Source organism: Merops nubicus, unplaced genomic scaffold (genome assembly GCF_000691845.1).
Source record: "Merops nubicus isolate BGI_N331 unplaced genomic scaffold, ASM69184v1 scaffold5421, whole genome shotgun sequence".
NCBI classification, from domain to species: Eukaryota; Metazoa; Chordata; class Aves; order Coraciiformes; family Meropidae; genus Merops; species Merops nubicus.
Window position 1 is genome coordinate 1 of NW_008590162.1, and position 18,297 is coordinate 18,297.

The following is an 18,297-nucleotide window of genomic DNA, read 5'->3' on the forward strand; positions in this document are numbered from 1 at the left end:
TTTGAATCTGGCGCTGGGTCCCCGGGAGAATTCTTCTTTGGAGTTTGCTTAGATCTTTTAAATCCTAGTCAGAGGGCCAAAGCTTTCCTTTTCATTTTTTCTGCATGGAGTCCTGGAGTGTAACTTGGAGGCAGAATTTGGCTCCTACTCAGCAGTGCCTCTCAGCCAAATATGAGGAATTATGGTGATTTAAACATTCTGCTGCATAAAACTGTATTAATTTTAGAGGCTTTTCTCGTTAAAGACACAGGTTTTGGTCATATGGCAGTTGCCATGATGAGCTATCCTGACAACCAGGAGTTGCTGCAACCCTTTTCCTTCACAACCAGCAGAAAGTGACTGTCCCAGAGCAGCTGCAATACTCTACTCCTGGGCAGGTCTCTGTTGCGGGGGAAAATACTCATAAGCACTTAAACTTGGCTCTTCCACATTGGTTGAGTAGCGTAATAAGGCCTTAGATAGGGTCAACCCTGCTCTCCATGAGGCTGATGGCAAAGGCAGCTACTGCTGATGGGTGCAGAGCTGCCCAAGGAGGCAATGTGGTAGGGCACACAGAACAGCAGATTTGGGTTTTCTCAGGTCTAAGGGTTTCGGTTTGGTTTGGTTTTTTTCCGCACTGCTCCAGAACGAGCATGTGTTAAGTCTGTGTTGCCTTTCTTTGCACTATTTTGTTGCTTTCTGAAACATTTGGATCCAGTGGTTGCCTGCAATTTTGGGTGCTAATGAAATATAATCATACTGCAGGATTACTTTCAAAACCAACGATATACTCCAGTTTCAAAGAGATGTTCAAAACTGAGTAAAGAGGAGAGAAAAGCACTGATTAAGGAGGCTCCAGAGAGAATGCAGGTCCCCAGTTACACGTATCCTACTAGTTTCAAGGACAGTTACATGTGGAAACTTAATGGGCAATAGATGTGTATGGTCTGTGAACACAATCTCATGTATACAGAAACCTTTTCTGATCTCAGTGTCAAAATCTAAGTGAACATGCGGATAGCCCTGAGATTGTGGAAGCTTGATGCTGATATCAGAACAGAAATTAGTAGTTCTGAAAAAATTTGGCTGACCCTGGTGTTCAGAGAAATTGGCTGGAGGTTAAAAAAGGAAATCTTAATTATTGAACTTGCTTTGGCAGGGGAGTTGGACGATCCCTCCTGGATAATCTCCAGAGGTCCCTTCCAACTCCCACCATGCTGGGATTACCAGAAAACTGATGATCAATACTTACCACGTGAGCCTTGACTGCACCTGCACGTGGGGCTGGTCACTGTGCTGCAGGAACAAAAGGCAACAACGCCTCTTACTACAGGGAGCAATATTTACCAGTCACCTGCATGAGTGACTGCTCAGAGTGGTTTCCTACGCTTTGGGGTGAAAATTGCCTACTCTGTGCAGCTGACTGTTACAGCTTCTGCTGTCTTCTCTGAGAAGACCAAACACAAAATGTCCTGTTAGAAATGTTAAAAATTTTTAATGTTAGAAATGAAAAAAAAAAAAAAAAATTCAGCCGCTTATTTTTCTGGTTTTTTTTTTTTCATGTTTTCACAGAATTACAATCAACCTCCTTTCATGGCCCTAGCTGTTCCAGTTGCAGTGAAATTTCTTCAGAGGGGCAATAAGGAGCTGTGCAGGAACATGTCAAGTTATCTGTCCTTGGCTGCAATTGCTAAAGCAGATCTGCTGGCTGATCACACAGACACCATTGTCAAAAGTGTCCTTCAAGGTATGAATGCACGGAGACTTTGGATTTAGTCCTGCAGGGTGTCTACCATTAGACTAATTAGACTGTTAGGCACATACATAAATGTGGAATCACAGAACCATTTTGATTGGGAGAGACTTTTAAGATCACCAAGTCCAGTCATTCCCCCAGCACTGCCAGGTCCCTACTGACCTGTGTCCCTCAGCACCACATCTCCACGGCTTGGAAACCCTTCCAGGGATGGGGATGCCACCACTGCCCTGGGCAGCCTGGGACAGCCCTGGACAACCCTTGAGGGGAAGAGATTGTTCCTCAGCTCCAACCAAAACCTCCCCTTGAAGTCCTTCTTGGAGTGAGGGGTCCAAAACAAAATGCAAGATTTGAGGTGCAGCCTTGCCAGTGTTGAGTACAGAGGTACTGCATGCTATACAAAAAAAAATGCAAGAAGTGTTCATGTATAAAGCAGACATGGACATATCTATGAACATGTGATAAAACATGTTTGACATCATCTAATAACAGACTATATCAAGACCTTTCAAGAATATGTGAAATTACTGAACCTTGTTGATTATGGAAGTTTCAGTATAGATTGGGTGACCCATAGGGCAGGAAATACATCTGTACTTGTTACTAGACTCTACTAATGGACTTCAAATTATAAGCCACAATATGAGACACTAGTTACTGGGCTCTTATCCTTTCTATTTAGTGTCATTGGCAATGCTCCAAAATATAAATGGTGATGAAATGAATCCCATTCTGTGGCAAAACAGTCAGATATAAAAGCTTTGTAGTGGTTCTTTAATTTTACCTACATTGTTAGCTTTACAGAGGACATTGTTGCTAACTATGTACATCTTACTTTTGTGGTTTAAAAAGCCAAAAATATTAATCGAAAGGAAGCGCAATGTAGTTGAAGTAGTAAAATTCACAGAGTTTGTTGCAATACTGTGCTACTGCAGCAGTAGAATCACTGTTTGGTTTTTTCAAGTATGGGTAATTGCAATAAATACCAATAGCTGTCTAATTATCCAAAAAACATTGTTACGGAGATGTTCAGCCCTCAAAGGTGTGCGTTAAATTTTAAAAAATATAAATGGGATGTAATAAGGAAGCCTAGCTGAGCTGGAAAGTAGTTTTGTCCTTAAGACATTGCAGTAAGAGTTTGGGTATTTCTGTCCACTTTAAGGACAGATATGTGATATATGTGATAATGCTAATGGAGTAGAGTCAAAGAACAGAATATTGCTAACAGCTCAGCCACATGGATAGTTTTAAGACTTGTGACATTAGTATTTGTGGTAACATCATGCACTACCACGTGTAATTCAGTGCAAGAAAAAAGAATGAAACGAGTATTGTGGTATAGCTATAGGTTCAGAAAAAGTGATGCACACCCACAACTGAAGGTTTCATCATGATTGTGACTGCTCCTTTTTGTGTGTTTATGTTATTCTACCAGCAGATGTTGCTGTGGACACCAGGTTTGGAAATTCCACACTGGGAGAGGGCACTTTGAACAGGCAATGTGCTTTGGTTTGCACAGTGGCTTTAATTTCGCTGTACGTGATGTGTATTTTGGGTATGAAAAGGTTGGTTTGCAGCAGGCTAAGAACCATGCTTAAAAACTGAGTGTTTGCTGAAGGGAGAAGAGAAGGAAGAGGATAAGCTGCTAAGGATGAATTTCCAGAGCAGCATGGAGACAAAGGGCCTTGTTCTGGTGCTATGCAGACAGGGCTCAGCCTAATGGCACCACTGAGGCTGATAGGAGACTTTGGACTGTTGCCTGCAAGTCTTTGAGAGCTAACTGGATTTTTTTTGATTACTTGAGGCAACGTTGGCTGCATAATCAGTTTCTTATCTTATTAGCTAAAAAGAGCTCTTTAGAAGAAGTGTTTAACTGCTCTGTTCCAGTGAATGTGAACTCAGCTCCCAAACACGCAGATGTCTGTACCCTGCCCGCGATGCTGACAGGGCCTGTGCTCACACCTTCCATCAGTAGAAGGGAGCAGGCAGATTTATTCCCGTTCCCTGGGGACACCAGCAAAACTACCCTGCAGCCGTTGCTGTATCCAAGCACCCCATGGCTACTCCACCTTCCAGAGGAACTCAGGTGAGGCATGTGGATGCTGCGATCAGCTTGTCAGAGAGCAGAACTGGGCTCAACAATGTGCTCCAAGCACACATCTTGCTCCTTCATTTCTACCTTTGCAGTGCAAGGCTGCAGTGACTTTTCCATATATGGAGCCCAAACTCCCCTTATGTACTATTTACTTGGTGTTTTCCAAATAGGCAAAGTAACTGTTGACAAAGAAAACGGTAGTTAAGATAGGAAAGAAAGAGAGAAACATCTTGATGGAGGTGACGTGTGGTGCTGGGCAAGAGGGGACTGGACTGTGAGACTAAAGCTTTTCTAGTCCACAGAGGTGGCAAAGGAAGAGCAAAGCAGTTGGAAAGAGGAGAATTTTTCCAACTGAGTTGGTGAGTATGGAACGACTGGCTTTGTGTTTGGTCATCTGCCAAACCAGAACACAGATAGCAAATGGCTACTTCCAAGGCAAAGCATTTCAGGTATGAGGTACAGTAAGAAAAGCAGCCAGGAAGGACTTCTGGTAATCTTTTTGAGGATTTTGCTTTCTCTGCTGCATTTCATGGACATTTGTTTTCATTTAATGGAGGGCACTGTACAGAAAGAGGATTTGAGAGTGGTTTTGCCCTTGCACAATGTTGAGACATCAAGTGTTTCTCATAACCCTGATTGATCTGTTTTCTGGCTGACAGCAGATAAATGGAGGTAATCTTTGCTTGTTCTATAGGTAAGGTTATTTGCAGATACTATTTAGTAAGGGAATTTTTTTTGTGCTCGCTACTAAGCATTTATTATATGCATTTTAATTGCAGGGTAGTAGAAGAAATTCCAGTAATTGGAGCAGTTATTTTTACCTTAAACAAGATAGACATGTTTATCAGTGTCTAAGGGGCAGGGGGTCAAGAGGATGGGACCAGACTCTTGTCAGTGTAGCCCAGGACCAGGACAAGGAGTAATAGGCACAAACTGGAATCCAGGAGGTTCCGTCTGAACAGGAGGAAAAAATTCTTTGCTGTGAGGGTGGCAGAGCCTGGAGCAGGCTGCCCCAAGAGGTTGTGGAGTCTCCTTCTCTGGAGAGATTCCAACACCACCCTGCTGTGGGTGACCTGCTGGAGCAGGGGGGTTGGACAAGATGATCTCCAGAGGTCCCTTCCAACTCCACCATGCTGGGATTCTGTGAAGTTTCGCCAGAAGTGTGGAGCAGGTCATGTAAGTTGAGGTTTGAAACAAAATGGTTTGAAGCTGAGGTTTGAAAGAAAATTTGCCCCTCACATGGCGCAGTAAAGTGGAGATTACCTTGTCACAGCTTTTTCTTGCTACTTTTGTACTGTGGAAGGAAGGACCCAGTAGCTGCGTCATATTCAGTAATAAGCATAACAGCAACAGGTCAAGAAACTTTTCAAAATGCCTTCTTAGGACATCTGTAGAGAATGAGAGAGAGAAATGTGAATAGAGCAGAAGGGTGGGCTGCTGCCAGGGGAAATAAGAACTGCCTTGAGTAAGACATTCTCCATAACTTGTTCAGAGGCTTCAACAGGTAGCAAATAATCGTTCTTGTCATAAATGGCTACGTATCCAGTGAGTAACTATTCATCATTGTCTGCTTTGCCTCTGTTTTCTACACCCAAATCACCACCAGTGCATTGGCTCTCTGCATCTGCTTCTCATGTGCTGTAACCAGCCTGAAGTTTTTATTGGATTTTTGATAAGCTTGTGAACGTGAAAGAAGAAAGACGCTGACCTTGAATATTCATCAGTTCTGCTTTGTACAAACCTCATGTTAGCATCAAACAAGTTGCTTACTTTGCATATCTAAACATATCTTAAAACTGAATATTACCTTCTCAGATGGCCAGCATTGGTACTGATTGTTTTTTATTTGGGGATATCTCAAACCCATCCTTCCTTCAGCCTCCCAGCACTGTGCTAGCAGAGCCTTGGGTCAAGCGCACATGTCAAAGCATCTCTTCTGTGCAGCAGCCATGTCCGTGTAGAACTGCTAGAGTGGCAGGTCCTTGGATGTGGCAGCATTCACAAAAGGGTTTGTTATCAGGACCTTCAAAGCTGTCTCTGGCTCACACTTGGATTTTGGGCCTCTGAAGGTCTCTCCATTTGTACGAGATGTTGATATTTATGTTCTTTCTCTATTAAGAACTAAAACTGCATGGTTCAAAACATGGAGAAATTCCTAGCTGGCAATCACTTTCAGAGTTTCAGTTCATGAGAAGCATGAAAGTTTCAGTTTAGTAAAGTTTCTTTATTTACAGAACAACTTTACAAAAATAATTTCAATAAAATTATTACAAAGTCAATTTACAATATAATACAGCTGCACTTCCTCCAAGTGTAATATCAGCTTACGATGGGGAATATTACTTCTATATGTTAGGTGAGTCTGTGGCATAAATAATGCTTGAAACAAGGAGCTAGTTTTTGTTATAGCCTACGAATTACTAACACTTACTAAACAACACATTTCTTGGCTTGTGTGGTCCCTCTGTACAATTCACATTAGCACTCTGAAAGCCAAGGACCTGGAAGATGCAGAGCCCTACACCTGGTCGGCAGAGACTGGGCAGCAGATACCCGACGTGTCGGCTTCAGCAGGGATGCCAGGAGCACCACTCAGCCAGGAAATGTCCCCAGTGACACTTGCTGTCACACATCTGAAAACAGGGCACCAGAGACAGCAGTCATCTGACCTCAGGAACAGCTCTTCCAATGTTGTGATGCGGGTTTTTTTTTTTCAGTGTTTTGCCAAAAATGGAGCTCAAATTTTATCTCTATGGTACCTCAGTTGTAAACTCGCAATGCGCATCTTCCTTGGGAATTCCAGACACGTGGGCTCCTGTGGCGCCATTTGCATGTGTGTTGGCCTTCAGCTCTTCAAGAAATATGTTCTCTGCTTCAGAAACTGCCTTGCTAGGATTTAAGAAACGTACTGGGCTCCTCCGTATGGCAGAACTTCCGTGACTCCCCACCCAACAATGTTGCCCCTGATACTGCACGCGTCTTCCCCGCTCTGTGCTGCTATCTCCTCGGGGCTGAGCACTCTGTCCCACACGTTAAAGCCAGTTAATTTTCCAGAGAAGGCTAAAGCTTCATCAAATCCACCTCCAATGCAGCATCCGTTCTTTTCTTGACCGATCTGCAAAATCCCCCCGTCGGGAATGGTGTGGCCACCAGAGACGTCCCAGGCGCTGGCTGCGAGCTCTCCCTTCACCCACAGGGACGTGGATCCGTTCTCTGAGCTCCAGCTGCCACAGAGATGGAGCCACTTCCCAGGAACTACTACGTTTTTGGCAGCTAACTTGTGCTGATTGCCACCAACAACAAGCACTGCAGACTCCTGGCTGAGATAAAGCTGGATTTCATATGGATTGAACTTGGTTCCGTAGGAGAAGACAATAGTTTTGTCCAAAGCCTCAGTCACCTTGATCCAGATACAAGCAGTAAAGGACTGAAGGTTCATTCCAGCAGTTGGGTGAACACTCCCAAATATCTTTTTCGAACGCATGGGGAACAAAATTGCTGTTTCACACCCTGAAAAAGTTAGAATGGTAGTTAGGGAAATAAAAACTAGTCTGTTTCTACCTGCATGGTACATATTTGTATAAGAACAGCTGACATATGCTCACTTCTGGGCTCAAAGGGACTTGAGAGCTCAGCTCATGATGTAGGATGCTTTGAAGAGCTGTCAGAAATGTGCCGAGAGAAGGGCAATGAACCTGGTGAGGGATCTAGAGCATAACTCTAGGAGGAGCTGAGGGATCTGGGGTTGTTGAGCCTGGAGAAAAGGAGGCTCGGGGGAGACCTTCTCTCTCTTTACAACTCATGAAAAGGTGGTTGGAGCAAGATGGGAGAGAGTCTTTTCTCCCAAAAAAAAGAGTAAGATAACAGAGTGAGACCACTACTGTGGCTGGGGAAAGGGAGCTGCTGGGCAGTCATGCCACGAGTGGTGTCCCGTCATTGTCCCACAAATAACCAGGCAGCAGAGGAGCAGGGCTCGGGGGCTACTGAAAGCAGACGCAGGGAGTGCGGGCAGAAGTGAGCTGAGATGTTTATTGTAACAAGGGCTATTGGTCAGTAACTTCCACATGCACCAGCTAAGCATTGGACGTGTATAACGTGACTGATTATTTTTAAAACACTTTATATTTCCTCTCCATACATCAATATGTTGATAATAGAAATTAGATTAGTTAAAACAACTTACAGGAACTTACAAAACTTGGAAAGGTAACTGATGATCACTAACCCCAAGCCATCTTTGGTGTTCCATGTCCTGTTCCTGAGTTGTACGTAACGTAACATTCCAAGTGACACAGGGAAATCAGTCCCCTTCTACAGCTAAGCTGGTTCATTTCCTGTTTAAACAAGCTGGAGGGTTTAAGCCATCTAAAATGTGGGTGGAAATTTTGGCTTCAGTGGATGAAGGACCCTTTGTGTCCTCCCGGGTTGCACTGCTGGGTTGTTTCACAGGCTGCTTCCTTCCAGCTTGGAGCAGATCTGACATTTCTTCCTCGTCCCTTTCCAGGAGGAGCAGGGGCAGGGAGCAACTGTTGGGGATATTCCTTAAAATGCTACTTAGGAGCACTGTTGTGGCAAAGCTTTTAATTAGCAAGCTCTCAGGCTTTATTATCAAGGCTTAAACTAAATTAAAACCAGCCTCACTTGAAGAACAAAAAGTGTGATTAGAAAACCCCTCAAGAGTAAGGCTGGCAGTAATTCAAGATGTGAGAAATTAAAGTCAGTTGCTAAAAATTCCCTTGGAAAAAAATAACCAAAAACATTTCCAGAGAGAGACACTTTGGAAGTACTTAAAATGTATCCTTTATATTAAAAAATAACAACATTTTAGATAAAGCCAGTGGAAATATTCTGGATTTCCACAGATGAGGCTGAGATCCTTAATGCTGATGAAGTTTTTTACTCTCACCTAGCTCAGAATAACTGACTGTGAGGCTGGCTATGATACAGGAGGGAGATAAAGGGTGAGGTCATGCTTTCTGGAAGGCAAGATTCATGTGTTTGGGGAGAGAAAGGAACACACTCTAAGATCTACTCCCAGAACACAAAGATTACTAAAGTGTTATGATAAATACAGGAGTCAAAGCAATTTACTTGAAAAGCTGAGTCCATGCCCTACAGGAAAGGAGGGATTCATGTTAGATTGTAAAACACTTTGCTGTAAACTGGTGTGGTGTTGTGTTGGTGTTGTAAGGGGCTCGTTAAAGTTGTAACTGCTAAACCAAAGGCAAGGAGAAGCACCCATGTAAGAGCTCACGCTGGTGCTGCTGCTCAGGGCCGTGGGCAACGCTGGTGTAACTGCACCCCAATTCCATATTGGCATGCACCCACACTGTAGAGACCTGTGAGGGTTTAAGCTGCAGGAACCTACGTTTAGAAAATATGTTTGTTAAAGTCGCATCAGCATGGAGAAGATGGGCAGTGACATCCACTGGAGTTCTGTTGTGCATGTGGCAATTTTGCACCTATGCTTTAGATGGATGGAGGTCTGCTCCGCCACCCCCAAGGAGCTGCTTCGTGGGTGTCATAAAAATTTTTTTGTTTGGAAGAGAGCTTTAAGATGATCAAGTCCAACTGTTCCCCCAGCACTGCCAGGTCCCCACTACCCCATGTCCCTCAGCACCACGTCTCCAAAGCTTGGAACCCCCTCCAGGGATGGGGACTCCACTACTGCCCTGGGCAGCCTGGCACAGCCCTGGACAACCCTCAAGGGGAAGCAATTGTACAATCATGTACAACCTAAACCTCCCCTGGGGCAATTTGAGGCAGTTTCTTCTTGTCAGTTTCTTGAGAGAAGAGACCAACCCCTGCCTGGCTTCAACCTCCAGTCAGGTAGTCCTATTACACTGCACAGAAAAGCTGCCATGAAATGTGAGCTGCAAGCTCATCTTTCTATGGCCCCCTTGCCTGCTGAGCAATGCAAACATTTTGGAAAGGGGTAAAAAAAAACCACAACAGCAATACCATGGTGTCAGTAACTCTTCCACACGTGAGGAAACACTCTGCCCCAGAGCTGCACGCAGCTCTGTGCCCTCCCTGCTGCGGGAAGCGTGCTGAGCTGCCTGACAGCACAGCATGGACGCGGAGGACTTATCATCTGGGAAGGTAAAAGGGACATAACTTGCTTGTTTAAAATAAGTTTCTTGCTCTCTGGCCACTGTTTTGATCTGGGAGAGCCTGCGGGATGTGGGCTTCTGGTTGGCTTTGCCCTGTGTAACGATTTGGATCAAACCCTTCTCTGACCCCACATTCAAAAAGCTCAGTGTCTCTTTGAGAACTCTTGGGGGGTTTCCTCCCTGTATGTACAGAGCGCTCAGAGCTGCTGTGCTGGTGGTAGGATTGCTTTGGAGTCATGCAGGGGAAGAGGGGTGTTTATGGGACGTCTCTTTGGGCAGGGCCACCAAAGGGAGCTCTCTGGTAGCACCCGTGGACTTACCTGCTGGCAGTAAGTGCTGAGCTGCCCATTTTTGTGATGCCTTCAGTTCCGCTCTGGTTTGCTGTAGTTCTTTCCACAGAGAGTTCAAAATGAGATTGTCTCCTCTGGTGGGGCTGAATTTATCCTGCTGAAAAGCCGTCTCCTGAGCCTCTGCCTCGGACATCCTCAGCCAAGCGCTCTCCAGCCAGCTGAGCCTGCTGGACACATTGTGGCTCAACAGCAGAATGTGCTCGAGAACCTTTCCTTGCTCATCCTCGTGAAGCCTCTGGGCTTCTTCAGCTTGGTCACCGCTCCTCACAAGTGCCTGCTCTACCTGGGTCATGACATGGGAGGTGACTTTCTCGATGGCGGTGGCGAAGGTGCCCGCGAGGTCGGTGGTGAGCTGGCTCAGCTCTGCTTTCAGGGTCTGCAGGTCCACCTTCATGATCTCATCCATTGCTTGCAGCATCATGTTCTCCTTCATCTGCGAGTTCTCAAGCATGATGAAGAGCTTGTCCCACTCGGTGTGCTCTCGCTGGCAGTCACACGAAGCAGCTGGAATGGAAGATACAGATGTTACTACTCCTTTGTACTTAGTTTCTTTAAACAGAAGGAGGATTTAACAAAACCTGGCTCTGGGTAAGACATGCTCTGGACTGTCAGTGCATTTCCCTCTATATCAAAGTAGATAAGTTAAGTAGTGTGGATTATAACAGTTCTAAAACTAAGTGTCATCCCTAGACTTCTGCAGGGAAAAGGAAAAATAGAGTGTAAAGCAAACTCCAAGGCACACCATGCAACTACTTTGGCATTTGCTGTGTATAATAATCAACTGGTACAAGCACATGCTGCTTCTGCTGGAAAAAAAATAATAATAGTTTGTGAAAATAACTCTTGTAAGCATCAGAGAACAAACCCCACAATTCTGCACTTAATACAAATTTTGCTTAAATCTACTTACTTTCCTCAGCACCAAGAACTGGACTTTCAATTTCATTGTCCAAATTCACATACATGAGATCGTAGTCGGCATCTTCATCCAGCACAGCAACAGAAGCCCTGAAAACACAGAACAGTGTAAGCAGAGCGAGTATTTCTTGGAGCAGCATTTTCTGGCTCCTTCCTGGGAAGAGCTGGGCGGGCTGGAGCCGAGCTCCGAGTGCAGCAGGGAGAGGACTGTGAGCGAGGCGCAGCCAGCCCCTAATAAATGCTCCGAGCGCCTGGCCTTGGATGAATGAGCGAGGCTGGTGCCAGCTTTGTAATAAGAGCGCTGGGGGCTGTTGGTTTTGGCCGGGAGGAGAAGGGGGCGGGCGGCTCGCTCAGCCCCAGCCCCTCAGCTCCGCACTGGGGGGAGATGAAGTGACGCGAGGAGGGGGAAGGATTGGGGAAAGCTGCTCCCAGAGCTGCCGCTTCCCCTCGGCACGGTACGGTGCCGGCCATGAGGTCCCCGGGAGCTGGCTGGCTGCAGGGGCTCTGGGAAGGGCTCTGCACCCTCATTTGGCAGCTGGGATGTGCCAGGGCTCTGGAGGGGACTGGTAGTAAGATAAACATCCCTGGAGCTGTTTTGGGTACACGTCTATGGTTTAACCTAAATAGTGTAGCTTTTCTTGAGCGTTACGTATAAAAACTTCTATTATAGACTAATAGTTTACTGCTGTAAGCAATAAAGGAGAACTCGTAAAGACAGAGTGGTACAGTTTTGCATTTCTAGCCCTAATTACCGTTAACATCATAACTAGACAGCTAAACATTGCTGCTAGTGTCTTGGTTTGTGTGTGTAGCTCAGCAGCTGCACGATCAGAGCAGTTTCCGTTAACTTTGAAAAACCAGAACAAGGCACTCCTGGGTTAGATGTTAATCCAGTGCTAAGAATTACTGCTATTGATGTTAATCTGTTTTAAATTCTGGAAAGCTTATCAGTTCAAGAGGATTTTAATTACTTCAGAGGTGCATTGCTTAGGTGAGATTAGGCGGAATATGGTACAAATTATATATTGGCTATGAAATATTCAGAGGATAGCAAAAAAAAAAAAACAAAAACCAACCCTAATTGACTCTCACTTGCAATCCGTGTTCCCTTTCCATGTGAGTGTCTGGTTTAGCCCCTTACTGGTGTCCACAGGAGTGTGTACAGGGGGCCCTGTATTTCTGTTCTTGCTTGCTCTGCCTCCAAAACCTGGGCACAAGTGGGAGATGGGGCTGCATGAGGCAGCAGTGATGGTCTGTGTGGCCTCAGCCATTGTCCCCCTCCTGCAGCAGGGACCAGGATGCACCTTGCAGGTGTCACCCTTTGCTTAGGAGGCAGGTAAGGCTGAAACTGCCTGCTCCCCTGCTCCACACACTGCAGGGCAGCCTGCTGAGGTTGCTGAGAACCTGGTCTGCTGCATCAGGTCCCTCTCAGCACCAAGCCAAGTGGTGTAGCTGATGTGTCTGAGGGATGGGATCCATCCAGGGGTACCTGAACAAGCTTGAGCAGGGGGCTTGTGTGAACATCGTGAGGTTCAACAGGTCTGAGTGCAAGGTCCTGCGCCTGGGTCGGGGCAATCCCTGGTCCCAGCCCAGGCTGGCGGTGCAAGGCTGGAGAGCAGCGCTGGGGAGAAGGCCCTGGGGGTGCTGGGGGCGAGAAACTGCCCAGGAGCTCCCGGCAGCCTGGGCTGCACCCTCAGTAGCATGGGCATCAGGACAGGGAGGGGATCCTGCCCCTCTGCCCTGCTCTGGGGAGACCCCCCTGCAGTGCTGGGGCAGCTCTGGAGTCCTCAGCACAGTGGAGACAGGGACCTGCTGGAGTGGGGCCAGAGGAGCCCCAGCAATGACCCGAGGGGGGAACCCCTCCGCTGGGAGACCAGCAGGAGAGAGCTGCCATGGGGCAGACGCAGAGGAGAAGATTCCAGCTGGGGAGACCTTCTGGGGTCCTGCCAGGACTTCAAGGGGCCTGTCAGAAAGCTGGGGAGGGACTTTTGAGCAGGGATTGTTGGGACAGGACAAGGGGTGATGGTTTTAAATTAAAACAGGGAGATTTAGACTAGAGAGAATGAAGACAATTTTGACACTGGGAGTGGTGAGCCCCTGGCCCAGGCTGCCCAGAGAGGTGGTCGCTGCCCCATCCCTGGAACCATTCCAGGTGAGGTTGGCCGGGACTCGGAGCAACCTCCTCTAGTTGCAGATGTCCCTGCTTCCTGCAGGGGGGTTGGACTGGATGACTTTAAAAGATGCCTTCCAACTCAAATCATTCAATGATTCCATTGTGCTAGGCTGTCTTGCTGTGTTACCTTATGTGTATATGGGGTTCCTGCCACTGTGGGGCCTCCAGCTGCTTTCCTGCAAATAATCAATAGTAACATCTAAGCTACCTATTACAAACTTTAAAAGTTTGGTAAAGTAGAGGTGAACATTTCTGGGGAGATATGTGCCTAACTTGAGTCACCTTGGGGGGACAATATTAGTCCTGGTGCATGTGCTTTTATCTTTGAGTGCTCAATTTGGAGTGAATGCAGAACACCTCTGAGCTTCAAGAGCTCCTTCTGCCCATGCTCCGTTTGCAGCGTGCTACCAGGCTTTCCACAAGTTCGTTGTGCTGCTGGGTTGGGCAGAGCAGAGCCTGAGCACAAGGCAACCTTTGCTGCTCGTCCTGTGTGCTGGGAGTGTGGCCGAAGCTTACCCAGGATGTGGTCCTGGGGCGGGCTGGCACCATAATGGCACACGTTGTGGCTGTTCCTGCTGTATGTGCCTCCTCCTCCTCCTCCTCTTCCTCCTCCTTCTTCCTCTCTGACCTGCAGCCAGCGGTGCAAAGCCATCAGGTGTCCCCAACCATACCTCAGTTTCTGCCTGAACTGCATATTTGTGTGTGGTCTGCTTGGAAAGGCTGAGGAAAGCTCATCTGGGGGTAAGGGTGGTAGGGGAAGGAAGAGGGAGAGAAGGTAATGAAGGTGTTGTCTGAGAATGGAGAAACATTATACTCACCACACATACTTTTCAGGCTCTTAGACTGAGACAGATGAAACAAGATGAAAACTGAATTACTTGGGAACGGGCACAGGGCTGCCTCTGCCAGAGCTCTGAGAATCAAAAGGTTGCTGAGCTGCATGTACTAAAACCTCTTAGAAACTGAGAAGGTGTGAAAAACAAATAGTGAGGAGATACTCGAGCAAACCCAAAATGTGAAAATACAACAAAGTAGCAAAGTGGGTTGAGCTTGATTACTTTGCTGAAGTCATAGGAAGGACAGGCACAAACTGTGATGTCTTCTTGGATTGTTTGTGAGTTTGTGTACACAGTTTACTCAATTAAAGGGAATTTCCTCTCAGTGAGGTCACTCAAATATTGCTCCAAAGGGATGGGGTTGCTTCTAAATTGCCTTTGCTTTTCATTTCTCTTGGTTAGGAAATATAAACCCAGCAGCCTTTGCTGTAGAAAATGGCCCAAAATTTGCATTTGTACAAGGTATTTTGGTTCAGAGAAGTTTCACGGCTGCAGTCCTGTCAAATTGCACCACTCCTCTAATACAGCTGATACTTAGAATGCTCAGTTTCTGAGACTGAATAATTAGCCTTAATTTCCAGATAACTTCCACTTTTGCCCATTCAGCAACAAGGGAATTTCATCTTTTGCAATTATTACAATTGCTGAAATTCAACTGGAACTGAAGGGCTCTGTTCCATACGGGCAGAAAACTTCCAGTGGAAACTATATTTGTGCAAATGCAAAACAAGGATTTGTTTTTGCAAGGAGAAATCTGGAGAAGAAAATAATTTTTAGATCATTCAGTTCCAAATTTTTCCATTTCAAACTCAGTTGTGGGTCTGGACAAGTTAAGTAAAGGCATCCTCTCACCACTTTAGTTCTGATTTGGGGTGAATTGGTGCTTTGTGTGAATCCCAGGTATGCTAGTGATACTGGTAAGAAAAAGTGACTCTTTTTTGAAGACTCACATTGGGAAGACAGTTGGACAAGGAATGTGGCTAGAAAACAGCCAGAACTGAACAGCTTGCTAATTTGGTTAGGGTAATTCACCAGAAAATATCTCTCCTTTGCAACTGGCCTTTCGTGCTTCATATATAGAACAAAATCAGACAGAAACTCACCCTGTCATGGGACTGGAGGTGGGGTCTGATCCTTGCCTTTGGCACTGAGGTGGTTGTAAGGAGGGCTCTGAGCTGCCTTCAAGGAGAAGCCGACGATTCTTCAAGCAGAGTAAATGCTTCAGGACAGGATGCAGAAGCGTGGCTGGCTGAGCCGTGCGGAGACATTCCTCCATAAGGTCCATAAGGATCCCTTAGGGATCATTACAAGCTGCTCGACTCAAAGTTGTCTGAACCTGCCATGAGTTACATATTAGTTACTTGGCTCAGAGGTGATGTTGCAAGACCTTGGGGTGAGTTTTATGTATCTGGCAAGAGCACGTTGTGGTCCAGTCTGAACCTTTTTCTATCATCCATGGAGTGACCTGCTTATCTTCACAAGTTGTAAGGCTCATATTTAAATGAGACAAAAAGCAGCAGGCCAGAGAGCTAGTTCCTATTGGAAACTAAACCCAAGCAGACCTTAAGGACTTTCAAGGGTTTACAAAAAGGAGCAGTACTACATCTCAATAGGCAGATGTTTTCCATATGTTCATCAAGTGCAACTTAAATATATTGAAGCAGGCGTGTACAGCAATGTGAGGTTATATATTTTGGTATGAGCCTGGGCTTCAGTTTGAATTATGCACAGACATCTTAGGAAAATGTGTGCGAGAGGGTTTTGCACATCTTTGTCTGCCTACAGCTGACTCTCTCTGGCTCCTTTCTAGTCCTGGCAATGGCATCCTTAACTATTTATGTTCAAATTTACTGTCATGCGTATTTAGTTCTCTTAACAACCAGCTATTCTTTCCATATGCTGCTTATTTAATTTGAAAGTCTGAATCTCAACAAAGGAGAAAAGCAGCTTTTATGTGCTTTCTAGCCTTCTTTTTACTTTTTGGTTCATTTAAGTCACACTTAGTTTGCTCTAGGTCTCAAGAGAGTACCATCCAAATGGGAGAGCTCATTAAACAGCCTGCTCATGATATTGTACTTGAGAGTGAAAATTGTAATAAATAGGATTTTTTAAATTTTTTTTTTTTAAAACTTATGTTGTTATACCTGCTATATTATTCTATATAATAGAACATTTCATTCTATTTAGGTTATTTATTTTTCTTCTTGGCACAGCATGTATTTTTCTACAGTGAAAATGTTCATGCTTCCCTGGTTTTATACCAACGATTTGTAAAAACTGGTGTCTCTGGGTGTGTGCTGATTTTCAGGGGCTCTCCCGGCTGCAAGGGATGGACATACAGCCAGTCACTGGCCTCTCATTTGCTCTGTTCTCAGGGAACTCGCTGCTGCTGCGTGTCCTGCCAGCCCTGTACGAGAAGCAACCGCAGCCGATAAACATCCATCTGAGGGAGCTGGTGGCACTGATGGCTGAGCTGGACCAAGGCGAACAACACCACCTCCTCAGGCTCCTCCAGATCGTGGCCAGGAATAAAGAACTGGGGGTAAAACTTGGTTTGTCTCCCTGCTGAATGCCACACCTCCTTTTGGAGTTTATTTGTTGCAGATGACTTGGCTAGGTCTGTCTGCTAGTTGCTCTCCGAGCAGCAAGGAGTCCCGTAACATGCACGACAGTGCTCTCCTCCCCTAATTCCCCAGGAATTCTTTCATTCCATTCCAAATTCTCCATCTAAACATAAAGAGAGCACAACAATGACTCCGCTGGACCAAAAAGTTGCTCTTAAGCCAGAACTGTTTTCAACTTTTTTGGCTCTTCCTCTGGCAGCTGATGAATTCCCATAACTATGTTTCTGTTAGAATATATGAACCATATTAAATTACATATCAGGGAAAATTAAGAAGAGTTAGGAACTGATTAGAACTGAGCTGGAGATTTCATTATCTAAGGCAAAATATGCCATGCTTTGGAAGTGGCATGCCATTGAAAGCACCCGGCATATTAGAACAAAGCACAAGACTACCTGCTTTGGGAATTTATGAAATTCATAAAATCTTGGGAAAGGAAGATTCAGCAGTAGATAGCATCTTCCCTCAGGTAGCCAAGGAAACTTTTATCATCCTACATGAAGTAGAGCTTCTTTCAGAAACAAGGGGGGGGGGGGTTGTGGTGCACCACTGGCTATCACCAGGGTCCACACTGGAACTGACGTGTCTGAAGTTGTTTTGTATTCTCATTGTTCTTATTATTAGCATTTATTACTAGTAAAGATTTATTCAGCCACCCACCTGCAGTACTTTTCCAGTGATAGGTATTAACCTGGTACATCTGATAATCCTCAAATAAATAACAGAGGGACAGGTCCCTTTGTGGCCCCATTTCTGTGTGGAAGTGGCTTTTACGCAGATGTAGCAGTTCCACTGAATCAGAGGTTGTATCAGTGGACGTGTGTGTTTGTGGGAAAAACAGTCACTTGTATACACTCCATCCTGTTTGGGACATGATTTCAAGAGTTACAGCCTCAGCCTCTTGAAAATGGTGTTGTTACAAGAAATGACAACTTGCCTGCAGTGGTTTCTTGTGCCATGTGGATCTTGCCTCTTATTTTTCCCTCTGTCCAGCTATTAACCTTGTCACGTTATTTGTTTTCCCTTAGAACCCAAAAAATTTCTACTAGTACTTTAATTTACTGTATCATTGGGGCAGAGTAAGCCTTATGTTGTTTTAATCAATAAAGTACAGGACTGGCCCAGAGCGAGGGAAATATTTGATGACGGTTTGGGGTTTTTTTTTTTTGGTCTTTTTTAACAGTGCATTTCCTTATTTATGCATAACTGCAATATTTCAAGGCTACAGCTCACCCTTATTCCATATGTTGAGCTGAACTTTGACTGACCTCAGCAATAGCTCTGTGCAAAAGTCAGCAAGGGCAAAAAAGCTATTTTATTAAACCAAAGTCTAGGGGCTTATTTTTGTCTTTCTGATGTACAATCCCTCTTTTGGTTCTCTGTGTTCACAATTAAAAACTTCACAACTATTCACAACTTTTTCTGCCTGATTTTTTTAACAGGTGCTGAAAGA

General features: G+C 45.3%; 2 protein-coding genes across 2 annotated transcripts in view; one reads left to right on the top strand and one right to left on the bottom strand.

The window, feature by feature from the left end:
- Nucleotides 1-1,551: 1,551 nt before the first annotated feature.
- Nucleotides 1,552-18,297, top strand: part of VEPH1 (ventricular zone expressed PH domain-containing 1) — a gene marked incomplete at its 5' end in the record, with an annotated part of 68,761 nt that continues 52,015 nt past the window's right edge. Inside the window, 2 exon segments of the mRNA XM_008949825.1 lie at nt 1,552-1,726; nt 16,596-16,802. Of these exon segments, the coding sequence (XP_008948073.1) occupies nt 1,552-1,726; nt 16,596-16,802 (382 nt within the window).
- PTX3 (pentraxin 3, long) lies at nt 6,727-11,351 on the bottom strand. The gene is made up of 3 exons (XM_008949824.1): nt 11,204-11,351; nt 10,264-10,797; nt 6,727-7,340 (listed from the first exon to the last, which is right to left on the bottom strand). The coding sequence occupies exons 1-3, from the start codon at nt 11,349-11,351 to the stop codon at nt 6,727-6,729; spliced, it is 1,296 nt and encodes a 431-aa protein (XP_008948072.1).

Excerpts from the sequence above, each read along its gene's own strand:
- PTX3 (XM_008949824.1), bottom strand. The coding sequence starts at position 11,351 with ATGCTGCTCCAAGAAATACTCGCTCTGCTTACACTGTTCTGTGTTTTC. Across the intron at positions 10,798-11,203 it reads AGTTCTTGGTGCTGAGGAAA|CTGCTTCGTGTGACTGCCAG; the intron begins GTAAGTAGATTT and ends CTTCCATTCCAG. Across the intron at positions 7,341-10,263 it reads TCAGCACTTACTGCCAGCAG|GGTGTGAAACAGCAATTTTG; the intron begins GTAAGTCCACGG and ends TAACTTTTTCAG.